General features: G+C 47.7%; 1 protein-coding gene across 2 annotated transcripts in view; it reads left to right on the plus strand.

The window, feature by feature from the left end:
- The window catches only part of brf1 (BRF1 RNA polymerase III transcription initiation factor subunit), a 340666-nt gene extending 317642 nt beyond the window's left edge, over positions 1-23024 (plus strand). For both annotated transcript variants that reach the window (XM_033027515.1, XM_033027516.1), the window contains 3 exons: positions 15764-15815; positions 18925-19099; positions 22398-23024. In XM_033027515.1, the coding sequence (XP_032883406.1) occupies positions 15764-15815; positions 18925-19099; positions 22398-22435 (265 nt within the window). In that variant the 3' untranslated portion in view covers positions 22436-23024. The remainder of the gene's footprint in view (positions 1-15763; positions 15816-18924; positions 19100-22397) is intronic.
- The last annotated feature ends 558 nt before the right edge of the window (positions 23025-23582 follow it).

Here is a 23582-nt window from a genome sequence, read left to right on the forward strand (position 1 = left end):
ATATAAAATAGCAGTCCCAATATAATAGCTGTCCAAACAAATGTACATTCTAGCCAGAAATAAAAAGCCCACGAGAAATGCAATCTGGCCGTGGCTAACGGGAAAATTAAGAGTAGGATTAGATCAAAAGAAAAGTCTCCCAAAGTTGCCAAAGAGCAAGAGGCAGAGTTTTAGGAATGAGCATTGAATAGCCAATACATTGCCAAGAAGAGAGAACCAGAGTGAACCAGCGAGTAGGAAAAAAGAACATCTACAACCAGAAAAAAAGGAAAAGAAAACCTCCAATTATATATAACACATCAGATCACCCCTCAGCCAAATCCAAGCCTGCCCAACATTTACCGACAGCTCAGGCCCTCGAGTCCAGACAATGTCCTCATTAATCACCCCTGCACCCTGAACCTCTGCCTTCCTCAAATTTGGAGACCAAAACTGCACACAATACTCCAGGTGTGGTCTCACCAGGGCCCTGTACAACTGCTGAAGGACCTCTTTGCTCCGATACTCAACTCCTCGTTATAAAGGCCAACATGCCATTCGCTTTCTTCACTGCCTGCTGTACCTGCATGCTTACTTTCATTGACTGATGAACAAGGACCCCCAGATCCCGTTGTACTTCCCCTTTTCCCAACTTGTTACCGTTCAGATAATAATCTGCCTTCCTGTTTTTGCCACCAAAGTGGATAACCTCACATTTATCCACATTAAACTGCGTCTGCCATGCATCAGCTCACTCCCCCAACCTGTCCACCCTGCATTCTCATAGCATCCTCCTCACAGTTCACACTGCCACCCAGCTTTGTGTCATCGGAAAATTTGCTAATGTTACTTTTAATCCCTTCATGTAAATCATGAATGTATATTGTGAATAGCTGCGGTCCCAGCACCGAGATTTGCGGTACCCCACTAGTCCCAGTTAGACCCTCAGAACCTATTTCCTAGGATGGAGATGTCCAGCACTAGAGGGCAAAGCTTTAAGGTGAGAAAGGAAAAGTCTAAAGGAGACCAGACCAAGTGGACACCCGTTAGGTCTACTCCCCCCAACACACCCGTCCCATTCCTGTAGCCCCCACGGGAGGCGTGCGGGGCAGAGAGGGAGCGGGGAGGGGGGCAGAGAGGGAGTGGGGGGGGGGGGGGGGGGCAGAGAGGGAGAGGGGTAGAGTTTGAGGGGTGGGGGGGGTGCGCCGTCAAAGGGGAGGGCTGGTTCCCGAACACAATACTCCCTCGCTCCCGGCTGGCAGCGCCCAGCTGCAGGCTCCAGGCGGCAGGGCCCGAGTACGGGGGGGAGTGGTCGGGGAGGGCGGGGGGGTGATGTCACAGTGCGAGCAAGAAGACGGGGAGGTTTCAAAGTTTTGTCAGATTTTTGAACATTTTCATTAATAACTGAAGAAATAAAGCATGAAATTTTCAGATATGGCGATTTTGGAGTCCACGGGAAAAATCTCCACGGAAAAAAACGGTAAAAATTTTCCGTTAGCGCGCCGTTTTTTCGAGAAGATGTGATTATACACAAACAAATAAACACACGAACAAATACATCCACATACAAGATCAGACTTTTAGTAGGTATATGATGGTGTGGGCAAGTGTTTTACACAGAGTGGTGATGTTTGGAACGCCCTGCCGGGAATGGTGGGTGGGGTATGGATCACGTGCAGGCAGATAAGAGTTAATCTTGGCAGCATGTCCAGCACAGACATTGTGGGCCGAAGGACCTGCCCCAGTGCTGTGTTATTCTATGTTCCTCCAATAGTCTGCACAAAGAACAAAAGCCATTTAGAATTCATCTCTGTACCCAAGGCTTGGATAACATTTGCATAACAAATTGTGGGCATTGCTTTATATTCAGTAAAATAATTCAATGTTCCACTTGCCTAATGAGACTGTGTCTCACTCTAACACCAGCACGGCAAGGGTGGCAGTGAATCATAGTTCAACTGAAGCACAGAATGGTACAAGTCAGATGTGTGTGCTGCCCTGGCTCACGGGTTGTACAAAGAACAACGCCTTGTCACACAAGAGGGCAGAAAGTGAAGTGGGCAGCACAGGCATCACCACTTCCAAAAGAGACATGCATCAATATTTGGTGAACTAAAGGGCAATGAAGAGGAATGAGATGTGGGGAAGAGAATGTTACCATGATCCAGCACAGACTGAAGAAGGGTCTCAACCTGAAACGTCACCTCTTCCTTTTCTCCAGAGATGCTGCCTGACCCGCTAAGTTACTCCAGCCTTTTGTGTCTATCTCCAGCACAGGCAGCCTGGTTTGAGAACAGCTCCATCCAAGACCGTAAGAAAGTTGTGTACGCAGCCCAGACCATCGCACAAACCAACCTCCCTTCCACCTACTCCATCTACACTCCAATGAGATAGATCGGAACTGCATTCTAGCTGATGAACAATAGACAATAGGTGCAGGAGTAGGACATTCGGCCCTTCGAGCCAGCACCGCCATTCACTGTGAATATGGCTGAACATCCCCAATCAGTACCCCGTTCCTGCCTTCTCCCTATATCCCCTGACTCCGCTATCTTTAAGAGCTCTATCGAACTCTCTCTTGAAAACATCCATGGAATTGGCCTCCACTGTCTTTTGAGGCAGAGAATTCCACAGACTCACAACTCTCTGGGTAAAAATAGATTTTCCTCATCACCGTTCTTAAACTGTGGCCCCTGGTTCTGGACTCCCCTAACATTGGGAACACATTTCCTGCCTCTAGCTTGTCTAAACCCTTAATAAGATGAAAGGACAGTTTAGTTGCCTGATATCAGCTGGGAAGAAATTTTCCCTGAATCTGGAGGATTCTGTAGCTCCACTGTGTACAGATACAGGATAAAGGGAATAACGTTTAGTGCAAAATAAAGTCCAGTAAAGTCTGATTGAAGATAGTTCAAAGGTCTCCGATGGGTTAGATGGGAGGTCAGGACCGCTCCCTAGTTATTGAGAGGATGATTCTGATAACAGCTAGGGAGAAACCTGTCCCTGAATCTGGAGGTGTGCGTTTTCACAATTATGTACCTCTTGCCTGATGGGAGAGGGGGAAGTGGGAGTGACCGGGGTGAGACTGGTCCTTGATTATGCTGCTGGCCTTGCCGATATGGGGAGAAGGCAGGAACGGGGTACTGATTGTGGATGATCAGCCATATTCACAGTGAATGACGGTGCTGGCTCGAAGGGCCGAATGGCCTACTCCTGCACCTATTGTCTATTGCTCATCAGCTAGAATGCAGTTCTGATCTATCTCATTGGAGTGTAGATGGAGTAGATGGAAGGGAGGTTGGTTTGTGCGATGGTCTGGGCTGCGTACCCCCCCCCCCCTCCCCACTGTCTCGCGGAAAGCGGAGATTTTTAATAGTTTTTGGTTTTAAATAGTTTTTAAAAATAGAAAAATTTTAAATAATTCCGAGTTTTAAAATCAGGATTACAAAACATGGCGTGGATTGTCCCCCACCTCTCAAAACATGGAGGGGCGTGCCAGAAGGGGCTTCGCAGTCCTGGCGAATAACAGACCAATAACGTTTCTAATATTTCACCGAACGGACCGAAACTTGGTGCGCTTGGAGCAGAGGAGAACGGTGAGTAAAAGTCCTGTCCCACGGTACGAGTTCATTCCAAGAGCTCTCCCGAGTTTGCCCTGATTCGAACTCGGAGATTTACGGTAATGGCCACTCGTCGGTACTCGGGGCTCTCGTGGACATTTTTCATCATTTTGAAAAATCTTCACGAGTCTTCCCGAGCTTACCTGCCGCTAACGAGTCTTCCCGAGTACCTGCCGTTAGCGTTACGAGCCACTAAGAGACGCCCCCGAGCTCCGACGTACCCGCTACGTTCATTCTCCGTGCTTACCACGAGTTTGATTTTTTTTTAACTCGGGAGTGCTCTTGGAATGAACTCGTACCGTGGGACAGGGCTTTAAGGTGGCTTAAAAATCCTAGCGATATAGGATACTGTTTATGCGCAATTTTAAAAACAAAGCAGTGGTCAAGATGAGAGTTTTAGTAATAGTATAGATAATAGTACAAATAGACAAAGCCAATGCTCCTGTATAGGTAGTTGCGAGCTTATTTGGAGGTTGTAGTGTTTACCAGCCTGTGTGACTGTAGGGAATATGGGTTACTTTAACTAAGTAGGTTGTTCCCGTCCCCCACTCTCGATTATTTGTCCTTGGTCATTTTCAACGTCCTTTAGTTCTGAGATACCAAATACACTGCTTAAATTCTTCCAGTCAAACCATGAATATAGATTCACTGGACGGTTGTAAGCAACGTATTAGTCACTTGGCATTTTACAATCCTCACCCACATGCAATAAATTAAATGTTACTCGCCATTCCAAACTGTGGACTTTTTATTTGATTCAAAAGACTGTTGCTCTTTGTTTTTTTTAATGGGCCGGTGAATAAGCTATCTATCACTGCCAGCCACATAATCCTACATATTCAACATGCTTCCCTCCCACCAACACCTACAAACAACTCAATGCAAGATATTATCTTTCCCTGCCCCTGCCTTGCATTTCTGTTCAAAAGTATGCAGTCACCTTCCCCTCTCTGTTCTGCAGCCTCGAACTTTAGTCAATAGCCTGTGCGTCCCTTGTTTGAAACATACAAGCAAATTCCTGGAGGATATCAGTGAGTCAGGCAGCATCCATGAAGGGAAACGTTTCTCTCCACAGATGCTGCCCGACCTGCGGAGTTCTTCCAGCACTTTTGTTTGTGTTCAAGGTTCAAAGAGTGGTGGGTGTATGGAACAAGCTGCCAGAAGAAGTAGTTGAGGCTGGTACAATCACAGCATATAGAAGACACTTGGACAGGTACATGGATAGGAAAGGTTTAGAGGGATGTGGGCCAAACGCAGGAAAAGGCAATTAGTGTAGATGGGGCAACATGGTGGGCATGGACAAGTTGAGCCGAAGGGCCTGTTTCCGTGCTGTGTGACTCTAGGACATACCCTGTCATCTGCCTCAATCTGCGAACCTCGGGTTTAACTTTAGGATTATAATTGTCACATCTACTGAGGCACAGTGAAAAGCTTTGTTTTGCATGCTATCCAATCATCTCAGTTGATGCCGCACATAAATACTATCAAGTCAAACTCCAGTACATTCAGTAGAACAAAGGGGAAGATACAGAGTGCAGAATATAGTTCTCAGCATTGCAGCGCATCAGTTCCACAGACAAAGTCCAATGTCCACAATGGGGTAGAGGTGAATCGGACAGTACCCTAGCTTATGGAAGGACCATTCAGAAGCCTGATAACAGAGGGGAAGAAGCTGTTCCTGAGTCAGGTGGTGCGCGCTTTCAAGGCATTATGTTTGATGAAAAATGCACTGACCAAGACTGCCTGCCCTAGTCCAGCCTGACTCTGCCTTGTTGAAACTCTCAATCAAGTCTTTATCCTCTCTAGACTCAACTGTCCCCCTGCCCTCTCCTCATGTCTTCGCCTCTCTGCTGCTGTGTCCTAGTTGGCCTCATTTCCTCATCACCCCTGACGGGAAGCCACGTTCTCATGCCCTTCTCTAGCCTAATCCCCTTGATCTGCCTGATCTCCTCCACTTCTACAACCCATTGAGAATCTGCACATAGTCAGACAGCGTGGAAACAGGCCCTTCTGCCCAACTTTCCCACCTGTCCTATCTACACTAGTTTTACCTGCCCACGTTTGACCCACATCCCTCTAAACCTTCCCTCCCCATCTGCCTGTCCAAATGTGTCTTAAATATTGCCTGCCGCAACTACCTCCTCCGACAGCTCGTTCCACACACCCACCACCCCTTGTGTAAAAAGGTTAACCCTCAGGTTCTTATTAAATCTTCCCCCCCCCCCCCCCATTCCTGTCGTGATTTTGTACCCCTCCACAACTACACTCCCCCGACTGTGTCACAGAGGCTGGTGGGTATCTGGATGTATTTAAATGTTCGACATTTATTTGCCGCAGGCTTGATCGCTGCCCTCAGCAGCCACAGTGTACTCTCCGTAACTCCCTTTCTGCCTAAAACTCTCCCTTGTCCCACTTTCTCAGCTTACCTCTCTCTCGCAGGTCATTTATAGCATTCATTAATGCCTTCCACCTGGATAAAGTTTTAGAAATATAGACAATAGGTGCAGGAGTAGGCCATTCGGCCCCGAGCCAGCACTGCCATTCAATATGATCATGGCTGATCATCCACAATCAGTACCCCGTTCCTGCTTTCTCCCCAAATCCCTTGATTCCGTTAGCACTAAGAGCTCCATCTAACTTCCCTATATCTAATTTTAATCCATCTTCCCTAAATTTTGCCTCATATTTCGCTTGGGCAGCTTACAACCCAGCGGTATGAATATTGATTTCTCTAACTTCAAGTAAACCTAACATCCCCTCTCTCTCTCGCTATCCCTTCCCCCACCCAAGTTGTTGAACTAGGTTCGGTCTTGTGGAGTCTCATTGTCTGTAACTTGTTTTCACCCAGCCACAGCTAACAATGGCCTGTTTCCTTTATCCTCGTTATGTTTTTTGCATATCTTTCATTCATTTGTTCTATATCTCTCTATATCACCGTCTATATCTCTCGTCTCTCTTTCCCCTGACTCTCAATCTGAAGGTCTCGACCCGAAACGTCACCCATTCCTTTTCTTCAGCGATGCTGCCTGTCCCGCTGAGTTACTCCAGCTTTTTGTGTCTAATTTCCCTGAACATTCTTTGTTTGTGGGTTACTTTGAAATGTTGCTGTCTGCTAAAGGAGTTTCACAAATATAGGATGGTGAAACTGTTGTTCACTGTCAGTGCCAGGAGCAGGTACAGTATTGTGTTAACAATGAGGGTGTAACTCAATTGATTAATGTCTGCAATTAAAGTTGTACGGATTCTAGCAAAGTGACCCAAATACCAGCAGCAATAAAACGTTGCCGAATTGGACGAGGGGGCATTTAAATAACCATTACTTCCTTCATGGGGAATTAGTGGTGGAAAATTGTGTCGCGAGCAGATAGGTCCCCGGAGTGTGATCAGAGAAGTGAAATGGAAATAGGGCCCACGTTCCTGTAGTCGGCAGCACTCAAGCATGGAAGGCATTTGTAGAAAGTGTTCCCCCGGCTGTAAATGCGGAATATTTCTATATGCTCACCAGGGTAGCCGGAGGGAAGTGAAAGATTTTGTTGATCTGGTCACTTGTCTATTGTCTTGTCTAATTGTCTATTGTCTATTGTCTATTGTCACAAGCGCTGGTCTTTCAGTTATGCCATGGGACCAGAGGAGACAGCGTTAGAGACAGGGGTGTTAAGAGTCATCCAGCCACACAGCACAGAAACAGGCCCTTCGGCCCCAGTACTATGTACTAGGGGACTACAGGAGTGCCACACTATGGAACAGTGGGACTTTGGCCTATGCTGACCAAGGCAACCCATCTACGCTGGTCACACTTGGCCCATATCCCTCTAAACCTTTCCTATCCCTGCACCTGTCTTATTGAGGTGTATAAAATCATGAGAGGAATAGATAGGGTGAATGCACCGAGTCTTTTACCCAGGGATAGGGAATCGGAACCAGAAGACATTGGCTTAAGGTGAGGGGGAAAGATTTGACATGAGCTTTGCCACACAGGGGGTGGTGGGTATATGGAACAAGCTGCCAAAGGAAATAGTTGAGGCAGGTGCATGGATATGAAAGGTTTCGAGGGATATGGGCCAAATGCCGGCAGATAGGAGTAGGGTATTTCATATAAGTTGGGATTTCTTGGCCTGCATGGACAGTTTGACTGGTAAAAACGTCCTGAGTCATAGAGTGATACAGTGTGGAAATAGGCCCAACTTGCCAACATGTCCCAGCTACACTAGTCCCACCTGCCTGCGCTTGGTCCATATCCCTCAAAACCTGTCCTATCCATGTACCATGTTATTCCCATTAAGACCATGAGATGCCAGTATCACTTAAGAAAGTCACTTCAAAAAATGGCCTTGGAAACTGACAAGGCAATTGAGACTTGATGCTGTATGATGGTATACTATTAAACAATGTACTTCAAGACCATCAGAACCAGCCATTGAGCATGGGACATCCTAATGCAGTACTATTATAACCAGGCAGGGGAAGACAATATCGGAATGTTTGGTTCTCGACCTGAATCGTCACTTATCCATGTTGTCCAGAGATGCTGCCTGGCCTGCTGTGTTGCTCCAGCACTTTGTATTAACCAGCACCTGCAGTTCTTTGTTACTACATCTTGAAGGACAAGAAAGTGAGAGACGAGATCTCTGCTCGTCTAAACTGATGAAATGTGCCAGCAAAAGAACCACAGATATCTACTCTTTGAACAAAACATTACAGAACGATCGCTAAAAATGCAATGGGTGAAGTTTCCTCTCCGCAGTCCCATCACAGAGCAGGGTCTGCACTGATCAGAAACCCAAGTAGCACATCCTCACCACACCCCCAGGGCAGGGACAGCACAGATTAGACACAGAACTAAGCGTCCCTGAGCACCAGGGGTGGGCAACCTTGTGCTGCATGGGGGCTGGGACTCATGTCTGTGAACGGATGGCGGGCCACATCTATCACGTGTACACATGGATCCCGCTCCCATCCTGCCCTGGATGTCAGGCATCAAATCACGTGTTCACAGAAGGTAGACAAAAAATGCTGGAGAAACTCAGCGGGTGAGGCAGCCTCGTGCAATCCTCGCATGTCTCACCTGCTGAGTTTCTCCGGCATTTTTGTCTCCCTTCGGTTTTTCCAGCATCTGCAGTTCTTTCTTAAACGTGCTCACAGAAGGTGCGCGGCTGTGCCGGCGGCTTTGCGCAGGATGCGGTACAGCCAGAACTCGGCCGCGGCTCGGGGCACTCGGCGGGCCGGATGATTACGGGGGGAAAATCCGCCTGCTTGCTGGCCGGATGATTTCGGGTTACGGGCCGCATTCGGCCCGGGGACGGAGGTTGCCGACCCCCTCATTACACTAATTCCCTTTACAAGGGCTAATTCCCTTTACACGGTCCGTCATATACTCACAGAGCAGGGATAACACAGATCCAAACAAAGACCATCCCGATAAAATCTCAGTGTCTTCCCCATTGCTCTAACTATTGTACTTGAGTTTGACGATTGTATTTATGTGTGGTATATCTGAATATTATGCAAAACTGCCAGGTTACACTAAGGACTTGGAGTTACTCCAGCACTCTGTGTCCATCTTCCATTTGCAAACCTGTTGCGCCGAGGCTTCTAGTAAGAATTTCATTGTTCCGTTCCGGTACATATGACAATTAAACACTCTGCACTCTTGAGTTACCTCATCAGGGACTCTTGGACTATCTTTGATCGGACTTTACTGGCTTTATTTTGCACTAAATGTTATTCGCTTACGTTTCTGTACACTGAATGGCTCGATTGTAATCATGTATTGTCTTTCCACTGACTGGTTAGCTCGGCACAAAATTTTTCCACTGTACCTCGGTACACGTGACAATAAACTAATCTGTAGGAAGGAACTGCAGATACTGGTTTAAACCGAAGGTAGGCACAAAAAGCTGGAGTAACTCAGCGGGACAGGCAGCATCTCTGGAGAGAAGGAATGGGTGCGTTTCGGTTCGAGACCCTTCTTCAGACTGTTCAGACTTCTTCAGATAACAAACTAAACTGAGTTCGGGGAGGGGGGGAGAGAGTGCAGAAAGGTTAAAGCAAACTAGGGAAGGTGATGATTGAATATTTGAAGGTAGCGCTTGCTGTTGAGAGCTCGGTGTGTGTGAGAATCAGAGACATTCACGTCTGACTACAGAAGACTGCCTTGCGCTGATTGATTGGAGGTGGCATCTTTAGTTGGATGTCTCTCTCCCTGCATCTATCGACCATCTGGCTGAGAGATAGCAGGCCACAGGACGGACAGGGAATCATTAGAACATGACAAGATTTCTTCAGGCCCTTTTCCGCTCCCTTCTTTCAACCAGCATATGTTTTACTCTTTGTCTTTGTCCCTGCTAATCTGTGTGTGAAATAATTGATACTCTCGCTGCTCTCATCCGCAGCTCCTTTTCAAGTGCTAATTTTTTGGCTTGTGTCGTTGAATAATGGAGGTGGTGGAGTTAGGGGGGGGGGGGTGGAGGAATGGGCCAGCGACCCCCTGGCACTGAGGTGAGGGGAGGGAAGCTGCTGAAGAGACAAATATTTGAGCAGAGTCAGTGCTGAAACAAGCATGAGGCTGACCTTGTCAGCTAGTTGCTCACTCCCCTTCCCGTTCCCACACTGACCTTTCTGCCCTGGGCCTCCTCCGCTGCCACAACGGGGCCACACGCAAACTGGAGGATCAACACCTCCATCAGAACCTACACTTCTGTGGCTTACAACCCAAATGGTATGATTATGATTATCCCGCTTGGAGTATGATTATCCCGCTTGGAGTGCATACTGTCGTTGTGTCCTTGGGCAAGACACTTCACCCACCTTTGCCTGTGTGTGAATGTGTGTGAGTGACTGGTGGTGGTCGGAGGGGCCGTAGGCGCAGATTGGCAGCCACGCTTCCGTCAGTCTGCCCCAGGGCAGCTGTGGCTACAGAAGTAGCTTACCACCACCGAGTGTGACTGAGGAGTGAATGAATAATGCGATGTAAAGCGCCTTGAGTATTAGAAAGGCGCTATATAAATCCCATCCATTATTATTATTATTATTATGAACATTGAATTCTCCAACTTTAGGTAAGTAACTATTCAAAGTTTTTTTTCACCTCAGTCATAAATGACTTACCCAGGGGCACAGTCTTAGAATAAAGGGGAAGCCATTTAAGACTAAGGTGAGAAAAACTTTTTCGCCCAGAGAGTTGTGAATTTGTGGAATTCCCTGCCACAGAGGGCAGTGGAGGCCAAGTCACTGGATGGGTTTTAAGAGAGAATGTTCAAGAAGGAACTGCAGATGCTGGAGGTAGACAAAATTGCTGGAGAAACTCAGCGGGTGCGGCAGCATCTATGGAGCGAAGGAAATAGGCAATGTTTCGGGCCGAAACCTGAAGTCTGAAGAAAGGTTTCGGCCCGAAACGTTGCCTATTTCCTTCGCTCCATAGATGCTGCCTCACCTGCTGAGTTTCTCCAGCAATTTTGTCTACTTTGGATTTAAGAGAGAGTTAGATAGAGCTCTAGGGGCTAGTGGAATCAAGGGATATGGGGAGAAGGCAGGCACGGGTTATTGATTGGGGACGATCAGCCATGATCACAATGAATGGCGATGCTGGCTTGAAGGGCTGAATGGCCTCCTCCTGCACCTATTTTCTATGTTTCTATGTCACACAAACCCATCCCCCACATGTTTATGTTTATTATTGTCACGTTTAGTTTATTGTCAGGTGTAAGCTTGTTTATTGTCACCCGGTACAGTGAAAAGCTTTTGTTGGGTGCTATCCAAGTCAGCAGAAAGACTATATTACAATCGAGCCGTGAACAGGATATAAGGAATAACGTTCAGTGCAAGATAAAGCCAGTAAAGTCCGATCAAAGATAGCCCGAGGGTCTCCAATGAGGTAGATAGTAGCTCAGGACTGCTCTCGAGTTGTTACCGAGCTACAGTGAAAAGCTTTGTTTTGCATGCTATCCAATTAAATCAGACAGTACTATACGTAAAATTAATCAAGCCAAACTCGTACAACAGGTAGAGCAAAGGGGAAGATACAGAGTGCAGAATATAGTTCTCAGCATTGTAGAGCATCAGTTCCACAGACAAAGTCCAATGTCCGCAATGGGGTAGAGGTGAATCGGACAGTACCCTAGCTTATGGAAGGACCGTTCAGAAGCCTGATGACAGAGGGGAAGAAGCTGTTCCTGAGTCTGGCGCTGGCAGTATGCCAAGCAATTGATGCACAAATGCTACACAGACACATAGTCTGTTATTTATTTTAAAGACACAAAGTGCTGGAGTAACTCAGCGGGTCTGGCAGCATCTCTGGAGAACACAGATAGGTGATGTCTTGGGTCAGGACCCTTGTTCCAGTACTTTGTGTCTTTTTTTTGTAAATAAACTTCTGCAGTTCCTTATGTCTATCCTAGTTTTTATATTATTATTATTATTATTATTAAACTTTATTTCACTCAAGGTCCAGACAAGGGACAACATTACATAAAATACATTGCTATAAAACACCATCAAATACATATAAAAGCTTAATATCACATAAAAAACATAAATTATATACGAAAAAAACACAATATATGATTTAAAATCCAGAATAAAAAAGAAAGATCAGTGTCCTACAATGAGACAGCGATACGTGGGATTGGTAGCGTGTAGTGCTAAACCTTATGTTTGACAAGGCCACGATAATTACATTTTTAGAGTCATTTATCCTGCAAATGAATTTATACATGTGATTTCCTAGGCTAGCTTCTAAAGTACTGACTCCTGCAGCCACAAACACTTCACTAGCACTACACCATCTAGGTTTCCTTAGCAGTGTTCTCATGGCATCATTATAGGCCACCTTTAGTCTCTGCAAACTTGTCTTTCCGTAGTTTGACCACGTGCGCAGTATAGAGTGGTGTGCAATATGCTCTAAACAGCAACATCTTCACCACATCAGTACACGCACCAAACTTACGCAAGAGAATATTCGCCTGTACATACAGCATAGAGCATTGACTGAGGGGTAAATATTTTGCCAGGATTCTGTGGAGAACTACCTTGCCTTTCTTTAAAATAATATGTGATATATTGAGGAGATGGACATGGGTTCTCTGGTCGATCCACCCGTCCAAGGGAGGCGATGGCTGGAGGCCCCGCAGCAGCCTGAGGCTCGCCTGGATCGGGCACCGCTCCTGCGGACCTAGAGCGCGGACTGGACTTTCAAAATGGTGGCAAACTCTGTCGCCACTTGCACGCGGTCTCATTGGACTATTTCTGTACACTTTGCTAATCGGGGATTGTGCTTACACTTCTGAGGTAGATGCAAAAGAAAAATAATTTCACTGTGAAGTTTGCACAGGTGACAGTCAGGCACCAGTGAGCGATGGATGGAGGAGCAGATGTGGTTTTCTGGGGGCTCCGTTTCCCTGCTCACTCTGAGTGTGAGCAAGTTGATGGTGGAGAGGCTGCTCACACACGTGCAGGCGTTACGCGTGTCAGCCCGCTGCCACCCTCCGCTTCTCTCCACGCGCCACCTGCTTTAATAGCATTTTCCTGCTGCCTCCTTTGTCTCGGTAACAGGTTACAGACTTCTCCTGCTCTCTGTTTGAGCACAGATTCACATATGTATATTCACTTCTTGCCGAGTCGCTCGGCTGCACATTCCCTGCTGGCAAGCAGACAGCTTTGAGAGGTTTGGCACAGCACGCGTGCTGTCTGAGTGCTGAGTACTGGCAGTACCGGCAATGCAATGATTGAGCTTCACGTTTATTATTGCCACCTGTACCAAGGTACAGTGAAAGGCTGTCTCGTGCATGCTATCCAAACTGATCAGATAATACCAAAGGTAGACACAGAGTGCTGGAGTAACTCAGCGGGTCAGGCAGCATCTCTGGGGAGAAGCGATGGGTGGTGCTTTGGGTCGGAACACTTCTTCAGACTTCAGACAATACTGCACATAAATACATTTGTCAAAGTACAATAGGTGGAGCAAAGGGGAAGATACAGAGTGCAGAATATAGTTCTCAGCATCGTAGTGCATCAGTTCCACAGACAAAGTCCAATGTCCACAATGGGGTAGAGCTGAATCGGACAGTACCCTAGCTTATGGAAGGACCGTTCAGAAGCCTGATAAAAGAGGGGAAGAAGCTGTTCCTGAGTGTGTGTTGAGTGCAGGAGGATGAGGGGTGAACTTATAGAGGTGCATAAAATAATGAATGGAAGAGATAGGGTGAAAGTGCAGAAGATTTTACCCAATGTCGGGAATCAAGAACCAGAGGCCATAGTTTTAAGATGAGAGGGGAAAGACTTAATAGGAACCTGAGGGACAACTTTTTCACACAGAGTGTGCTCGTGTATGGAACGAACTGTCAGTGGGGGTAGTTGAAGCAGATGTAACAGCATTTAAAAGACACCTGGACAGACAATAGACAATAGGTGCAGGAGTAGGCCATTCGGCCCTTCGAGCCAGCACCGCCATTCAATGTGATCATGGCTGATCATCCCCAATCAGTACCCCGTTCCTGCCTTCTCCCCATATCCCCTGACTCTGCTATCTTCAAGAGCCCTATCTAGCTCTCTTGAAAGTATCCAGAGAACCAGCCTCCACCGCCCTCTGAGGCAGAGAATTCCACAGACTCACAACTCTCTATGAGAAGAAATGTTTCCTTGTCTCCGTTCTAAATGGCCTACCCCTTAAACTGTGTCCCCTGGTTCTGGACTCCCCCAACATCATGAACATGTTTCCTACCTCCAGGTACATGGATAAGAAATGTTTAGAGGGATATGGGCCAAATGCAGGGACTAGCTTAGATGGGGCATCTTACTCGGCATGGGCAAGTTGGGCTGAAGGGCCTGTTTGCGAGCTGTGTGACTCCAATATCTACTATGTGGCTCGGTCTTTCTTTGATAATACTCTTGGAACATTTTGCTTTATCCAAAACACTCGTCGTTGTAAATTCTCACTGCATTCAGCTGGTTGCCTCTAAACGGTGAGAGAGAGAGTGCCATCATTCGTGAATAATAATCAACATGAACTAATTTCAGGGTCAGATTGCTCTGTCTCCGTCTGATGTGCATTGTGCTGCCGCTCGGTGGGGAAGCTGTAATGTGTGTAAAACAAGAGGGACCTCTCAATGGTGCTGGGATGCTTAAAACAAGTGCCAGATTGCTCCTAATGACTCGTTTCCCAGGAGAGGCAGGGGATAGATGAGGCTGTGAATCATAGATGATTCCAGCAGTAACCACCTTAATCTCCCGGTGGCTCAGCACTTCAACTCCCCCTCCCATTCCCAAACCCACCTTTCTGTCCTGGGCCTCCTCCATGGCCAGAGTGAGTCCCACCATAAATTGGAGGAGCAGCACCTCATATTTTGCTTGGGTAGTTTACACCCCAGCGGTATGAACATTGACTTCTCTAATTTCAGGTAGTCCTTGCTTTCTCCCTCCTTCCCCTCCCCTTCCCAGCTCTCCCACAGCGCACTGTCTCCGCCTCTTCCTTTCTTCTTCCCCCACCCCCACAGTCTGAAGAAGGGTTTCGACCCGAAACGTCACCTATTCCTTCGCTCCATAGATGCTGCCTCACCCGCTGAGTTTCTCCAGCAGTTTTTGTCGGCCAGCAGTGACCATCCTCGCTAATACTGACTGGTTAGCACGCAACAAAAGCTGCTCACTGTACCCTGCTACACGTGACAATAAACTAATCAAAAATAAACCTTCAGCAGACTGACCAACGTGCTTCACAGAAGTGTTTAGGGCAGCATGGTGGTGCAGCGGTAGAGTTGCTGCCTCACAGCGCCAGAAACCCGGGTTCGACCCTGACTACGGGTGCGCGGTGATTGCTGGCCGGCATGGACTCCGTGGGCCGAAGGGAAGGGCCTGTTTCTATTCCTGTACCTTATAGCCATGTCCTCTAGTGCTGGACATCTCCATCCTGGGACGTAGGTTCTGACTGTCTACCCTATCTATGCCTCATAATTTGATAGACTTCTATCAAGTCTCCACGCAGCCTCTGATGTTCCACGTCTGCAACTTCTCCCTGCAGCTGAAACCCTCTAATCTAGAGTTGAAGCTCTCTGTCAATAGTGAACATGGAGGGTGGTGTCACTGGGTGTACGTGGGTCTGTAGATCCACCAGTGCAGGGTTAGCTCAGCATGCTTTACTGAACACTAGCCTTATTGCTCGCCTTGTGTTCCAGGCTCCGACCACTGATTTCTGCTGTTCCTCTGAAGAAGGTGGCGGCCAGTGAGGTAAGATGCTTTCTTCATTCTCTCCTTAGACCCTGAGAGACAGGGCTCAGTGTGGTCCAATGATGTGGGACTGCACTGGACCCAGTGGTATGGGATTGTCTGCACTGGCTCCAGTGATGTGGGGCTGCACTGGATCCAATGGTGTGGGTCTGCACTGGCTCCAGTGAAGTGGGGCTGAACTGGATCCAGTGGTGTGGGATTGTCTGCACTGACTCCAGTGATGTGGGATTGCACTGAATCCAGTGACGTGGGATTGTCTGCACTGGCTCCAGTGATGTGGGATTGCACTGAATCCAGTGATGTGGGATTGTCTGCACTGGCTCCAGTGATGTGGGATTGTCTGCACTGGCTCCAGTGATGTGGGACTGCACTGGCTCCAGTGATGTGGGATTGTCTGCACTGGCTCCAGTGATGTGGGATTGTCTGCACTGGCTCCAGTGATGTGGGGTTGTCTGCACTGGCTCCAGTGATGTGGGATTGTCTGCACTGGCTCCAGTGATGTGGGATTGTCTGCACTGGCTCCAGTGATGTGGGATTGTCTGCACTGGATCCAGTGATGTGGGACTGCACTGAATCCAGTGATGTGGGATTGTCTGCAGTGGGTCCAGAGGCATGTGCTTGCTTCGGTACCAGTGTTGCGGGTCTGTCCGAACTGGCTCCAGTGAGGTGGGATTGCAGTGGGTCCAGTGACCAGGGGGGGCCTGTGCTCTGGGACTGCCCCTCACCCCTCCCATGCCGCCAGGCTCAGTGATGTGGGACTCATCGCCCTGCGCCGAGGCTGACTGGCTAGAGGAGAAGCCCTCCTCAGTTTCACTCTGCCCAGGGTCTGTCTCACCTCAAACAGGCAGCATGGTCTGGGCACCTGGCTGATCTACCTCTGTCAGTCGTTTAAACAAAGCTCGAATTGCTTCATCTGCGTTGCTGCATTTTAGTCATGATGAACATACATTTGACTTTCCGTACAGCCTGCTGGCGTGTTGGGAATTGCTCCTGATGCAGTAACTAAAGCTCGTTACTAGTGACAGGGACACACATCCTATTGTAGCGTCCATTACAGTCAGTGAAAGGGAAAGACTCTCCTCGCAGAGAAACACAGAGGAGACACAAAGAACTGCAGATGCTGGAATCTTGAACAAAATGCAAACATACTGGAACAACTCAGCAGGTCGGGCAGCATCTGTGGTGGGAATGGACAGGTGACGTTTGGGGAGTCTGGTCTGTGTGATGGACCGGGCTATAGACAATAGACAATAGGTGCAGGAGTAGGTCATTCGGCCCTTCGAACCAGTTCAATGTGATCATGGCTGATCATCCACAATCAGTACCCCGTTTCTGCCTTCTCCCCACATCCCCTGACTCCGCTATCTTTAATGGCTCTATCTAAAGGCCCTGTCCCACTTTCCCAAGTTGCTCACGAACTCTCCCGAGTTTTCCCCTTGATTCAAACTCGGGAGAATTACGGTAATAGCCAGCCGTAGGTACTCGGGGCTATTTATTTTACTCGTGGACATTTTTCAACATGCTGAAAAACGCCCCAACTTACCTGATGCCCCGAGTACCTACGGCTGGCATTACGAGCCGCTACGAAATATCTACGGACTCCTACGGACTCGCAACGGGCATTCACTGAGTCTGAATCAAGGGGAAAACTCGTTTGTGAGTAACTCGGGAGAGTGGGACAGGGGCTTTACTGTCTCTTGAAAGTATCCAGAGAACCGGCCTAGACAATAGACAATAGACACTAGGTGCAGGAGTAGGCCATTCGGCCCTTCGAGCCAGCACCGCCATTCAATGTGATCATGGCTGATCATCCCCAATCAGTACCCCGTTCCTGCCTTCGCCCCATATCCCCGGACTCCACTATCTTTAAGAGCCCTATCTAGCTCTCTCTTGAAACCACCCAGAGAACCTGCCTCCACCGCCCTCTGAGGCAGAGAATTCCACAGACTCACCACTCTCTGTGAGAAAAGTGTTTCCTTGTCTCCGTTCTTAATGGCTTACTCCCTATTCTCAAACTGTGGCATTTGGTTCTGGACTCCCCCAACATCGGGAACATGTTTCCTGCTTCTAGTGTGTCCAAACACCACCTTCTGAGGCAGAGAATGGCACAGACCCACAACTCTCTGTGTGAAAAAGTTTTTCCTCGTCTCCGTTCTAAATGAACGTCCACAACTCTCTGCAATATCCTGCAGTCTTGGGCAGAGCCGTTCCCAAAGCAAGCTGTGATGCAGTGTGCTTGCTATGATACATCTGTGGAGGTTTGGGAGAGTCAGTGGGATCACGTGTGAGTTCCCTCAGTGTCCTGATGTTGGTGTCCCTCCCTGGCGATCGCATCAGTGTGGTTTATCGCTGGTTGTTGTGTCCGGATTCAGAGACAGTTTCTTCCCAGCTGGTATCAGGCAACTGAATCATCCCATCGTAACCAGGGAGCAGTCCTGAATACTATCTACCTTATTGGAGACACTAAAGGGCCTGTTCCACTTGGCCATTTTTCTCGGCAACTGCCGGCGTCATATCAGTTGTCAGCAAGATTTTGAAAATCTCGGCGGCGACAAAAAAAAATGTTGCGACACTTGTAAAAACACCGCGCATCATCATGCCGGCGACCTGATCCGTCCGTCAATGATGACGGCAGTCGCCGAAAACATCGCCAAGCGGGACATGCCCTTCAGACTATCATTTTTTTTTTTTTTTTAATTGTTAATTATTGGTCTTTTTAAGTATTTATTGCTCTCAGGTATTGTCCACATTGTATTTTATGTATTTTCTGTCTGCGTTCGTTTTGAATGTGGGTTTGTTGGTTGGGGGCTTCTGGACATCTGAATTTCCCCGAAGGGATCAATAAAGAATTTATTATTATTATAATAATAATAATAATAATTATTATTATTATTATTATTATTATTATTATTATTATTATTATTATTATTATTATTATCAGAGTTTGCTGGCTTTACTTTGCACTAAACGTTATTCCCATATCATGTTTCTGTACGCTGTGAATGGCTCGATTGTAATCATGTATTGTCTTTCCGCTGACTGGATAGCACGCAGCAAAAAGCTTTTCACTGTACCTCGGTGCGCGTGACACTGTAACTGTGCCCCACAGAGCCCTGCAGCGGAGTCGGGACCGGCGGTGGAGCAGGCGGCGCAGCCAGGGGCCGTGCTGGTGGAGAGTGGCCCCGTGCTCTACAATGAGGAGGAGGTGGAGGTGGAGGAGGAGGAGGAGCAGGAGGAAGAAGAGGAGAACTGCCTGAGTGCCCTGCAGCTGATTGGCGGCAATGGTGGGTTGCCCGCTCATCTCCCCACACTCAACCAGCTCTGCTGCCACAAGGAGAGAGAGGCTGGACAAACATCAGTTGGTGCATGGGACAGTCTAGGATCACAGGGCTGGGCTTGTACACTCTGGAGTTTAGATGGATAGAAACATAGAAAAAATGAAACATAGATAAATAGATGCAGGAGTAGGCCATTCGGCCCTTCGAGCCAGCACCGCCATTCAATGTGATCATGGATGAGAGGGGATCTTATTGAAACATATAAGATTTGAACCCGCTAGAGGCAGGAAACATGTTCCCAATGTTGGGAGAGTCCAGAGCCAGGGGCCACACGCAATTTAAGAATAAGGGGTTGGCCATTTAGAACGAAGACTAGGAAACACTTTTTTCTCACAGAGAGTTGTGAGTCTGTGGAATTCTCTGCCTCGGTGGAGGCCGGTTCTCCGGATACTTTCAAGTGAGAGCTAGATAGGGCTCTTGAAGATAGCGGAGTCAGGGGATATGGATAGAAGGCAGGAACGGGGTACTGATTGGGGATTATCAGCCATGGTCACATTGAATGGCAGTGCTGGCTCGAAGGGCCGAATGGCCTACTCCTGCACCTATTGTCTATTGGCACAGCCTCAGAATGAAAGGACGTACCTTTACAATGGAGATGAGGGGGAATTTATTTAACCGGAGGATAGTAAATTGAATCAGTATTGCAGCTGAGCAAAGTGGACTACAGAGGCATGAGGCTGGTGCTGGCCAAAGTTAACTGGATAGGGACCCTAGCAGGGATGACGGTGGAACTGCAATGGCAGGAATTTCTGGGAATAATCCGGAAGAGGCAGGATCTTTACATTCCAAAGAGGAAGAAAGATTCACGGGGGAGAAAGAGGCGACCGTGGCTGACAAGGGAAGTCAAGGGCAGTATAAAGCTAAAAGAGAAGGCGTATAACATAGCAAAGATTAGTGGGAAGCCCGAGGATTGGGAAACTTTCAAAGAACAACAGAGGGTAACTAAAAAGACAATACGGGAGACAAGATGAAAAATGAAGGTAAGCTAGGCAAAGAAGATAGTAAAGAGTTTCTTCAGTTATATAAAGAGTAAGAAAGAGGCAAGAGTGGACGTTGGGCCGCTGGAGGTTGATGCAGGAGAAGTGTTAATGGGGAATGAAGAAATTGCAGAGGAGTTGAATAACCTTTCTGCATCGGTCGTCACAGTGGAAGACACCAGCAACGTGCCTGATATTCAAGAGAGGCAGGGGGTGGAAGTTAGTGGAGTGGCTATTACTGGGGAGAAGGTGCTTGGGAAGCTGATGGTGGATAAGTCACCTGGGCCGGATGGACTGCACACTAGCGTTCTGAAAGAGGTAGCTTTAGAGATTGTGGAGGCATTGATAGTGATATTTCAAGAATCACTAGAAGTTCACGCTACAATAGGCGGAAGTCAGCATGGCTTTGTCAAGGGGAAGTCTTGCCTAACAAATCTGCTGGAATTCTTTGAAGTAAATAGCAGGACAGACAAGGGAGAGTCAGTAGGTGTTGTTTACTTAGATTTTCAGAAAGCCTTTGATAAGGTGCCACACACGTGAGGCTGCTAAGGAAGATGAGAGCCCATGGTATCAAAGGGCAGATACTAGCGTGGATCGCAGGTTGGCTGGATGGCAGAAGACAAAGAGTGGCAATAAAGGGGGCTTTTACTGGTTGGCTGCCAGTGACTAGTGGAGTTCCGCAGGGGTCGGTGCTGGGGCCGCTACTCTTCACGTTGTATATTAATGATTTGGACGAGGGGATTGAAGACTTTGTGGCCAAGTTTGCGGATGATACGAAAATAGGTGGAGGGGCAGGTAGTGTAGAGAAAGCAGGGACTCTGCAGAAGGACTTGGACAGGTTGGGAGAGTGGGCAGAGAAGTGGCAGATGGAATATAGTGTAGCAAAGTGTGGAGTCATGCATTTTGGTAGCAGGAATAAAGGCGTAGACTATTTTCTAAATGTAAGTAAGTAAGTAAGTAAGTAAGTTTATTGGCCAAGTATTCACATACAAGGAATTTGCCTTGGTGCTCCACCCACAAGTAACAACATGACATACAGTGACAGTTACAAATGACTCAGAAAACACTAAACATTAATAATAATAAAACATTCATGATAAAACACCATTGATCAAGCATGTGAACCAACAAAATACCAGATCAAAGGGAGGCTACAGATTTTTGGCTGTTGAGTAGAGCAACTACTCGTGGATAAAAACTGTTTTTATGGGGAGAGAATTCAGAAATCGGAGGTGCAAAGGGACCTGGGAGTGCTGGTGCAGGATTCCCAAAAAGTTAATCTGCAAGTCGAATCGGTAGTAAAGAAAGCAAACTCAATGCTAGCATTTATTTCACGAGGGCTTGTATACAAAAACAGGGCTGTAATGCTGAGGCTCTATAAGGCGCTGGTCAGGCCGCATTTGGAATATTGTGAGCCATTTTGGGCACCATATTTGAGGAAGGATGTGCTGGCTCTGGAGAGGGTCCAGAGGATGTTTACAGGAATGATCCCAGGAATTAGATTGACATATGATGAGCGTTTAGGAAGGAGATGAGGAGGAATTTCTTTAATCAGAGGGTGGTGAATCTGTGGAGTTCTTTGCCACAGAAGGCTGTGGAGGCCAAGTCAGTGGATATTTTTAAGGCAGAGATAGATAGATTCTTGATTAGTACGGGTGCAGGGGTTATGGGAAGAAGGCAGGAGAATGGGGTTAGGAGGGAGAGATAGATCAGCCATGATTGGATGGTGGAGTAGATTTGATGGGCCGAATGGCCTAATTCTACTCCTATCTCTTATGAATATATGAAATTCATTGCAAAAGATGGTGGTGAAGGCAAAGTCAATGGATATTTTTAAAGCGGAGATTGATAAATTCTTGATTAGTAAGGGCATCAAGGATTATGGGAAGGGCAGGAGAATGGAGTTGAGAGGGAAGTATAGATCAGCCATGTTTGAATGGCGAGTAGACTTGATGGGCTGTCTGTGTGGAGTTTGCAAGTTCTCCCTGTGACTGCATGCTCCGGTTTCCTCCCACATCCCAAAGACGTGCGGGTTTGTAGGTTTGTAGGCTTTCGGTAAATTGCCCCTCGTGTGCGGGGAGTGGATGAGAAAGTGGGATAACAGAACTAGTGTGAACGGGTGATCGCTGGTCGGCGTGGACTCGGTGGGCCGAAGGACCTGTTTTCATCCTGTATAAAACTAAACTAAAGTTCTTGTGGAAAATGAGCAGATTACCGAGATAGTTTTCACTTTTGAATGTTGACATGCTGTGTTTTTCTGCCCCCAGATTATGGTTTTGAAGTGGAGGAGGAGGAGGGATTCTGAAGCGTCCCAGCGCTTTCCCATCCAGTCCCGCAGTCAGTGGGAATGTGGGGACGCATCCTGCGGCGGGCGTTACCTTGCTCACGGGCCAAGGGAGAGGGAACTGAGCGTCGGCTCCTTATCCTGCGGGAATACTCACGCTGAAAGTCGGAACACCGCCCACGCTTCCCCATTCTTTTTTAAATTTTATTTTTGTACGGACGCTCCTATTTATTACAGTTGACTTGAAGACAGCTTTCTATTTTGGTGTGGGTGCGGGTGTGTGGGGAGGCGTTGCTGTGGCTGAGGTAGCGAGGTGTCTTGGAAACGGTGCAGGTTCCAGCACGCGGCACGTGGCTCCCTCCCCTCTCCACGCACACTGCCTGGCGCTGCCCGGATGCCTCCAACCTGTGCCCTTCCAGTCGAGGGCTAGCGCGGAGGAAGACTTGGTTGCCACGGGCCCATTCCCCAATCCCGGTGGCCGCGTGGTTATTCAGCTGCTTCAGGCCGAGCGTGAGTGGGCAATGGTGCTGTAACGGGCACAGCCGTGACACTTCTACACACGGACAAACTCTGCAGGCTCTGTATAAAGTGCCGACTATTTATGGATTCATTCCTTTTGTGTCTTTGAATCTTTTCTATTCATTCATAGGGATAAGATGTTTTTACTGACTTTTAAAAAAAAACATAAGACTCAAGACCAGTTAGCCCTGCCCAAACAGAGGTGAGCAAAACTATAATGTGTCACCATAATGTTTCATTGCTTTAGATAAATATGTCCACAGGATTAGACACAGTAGCTCCATGGGTCAGGCAGCGGTTGACATTTTGGGTCAGGACCCTTCTTCAGACTGTAATCTACTTCAGATTGTAGTCGGTGAAAGACAGCAGAAAAAAAAGATGTGTTCAGAGTTTAGAGATGCAGCGCAGAAACAGGCCCTTCAGCCACCAGAGTGCACGCCGACCAGCGATCCCTGTACACTGACACAATTATACACATTAGGGACCATTTACAATGTGGGACGGAAGAAACCCACGTGGGTCACAAGGAGAACGTACAAACTCCACACAGACAGCACCCATAGTCAGGATCGAGCCCGGGTCTCTGCCGCTGTGAGGCAGCAACTCTACTGCTGCGCCACCGTGCTGCACGTAAGGTCGGACAAAGACG

The sequence above is a fragment of the Amblyraja radiata genome, chromosome 9, assembly GCF_010909765.2.
Source record: "Amblyraja radiata isolate CabotCenter1 chromosome 9, sAmbRad1.1.pri, whole genome shotgun sequence".
NCBI lineage: Eukaryota > Metazoa > Chordata > Chondrichthyes > Rajiformes > Rajidae > Amblyraja > Amblyraja radiata.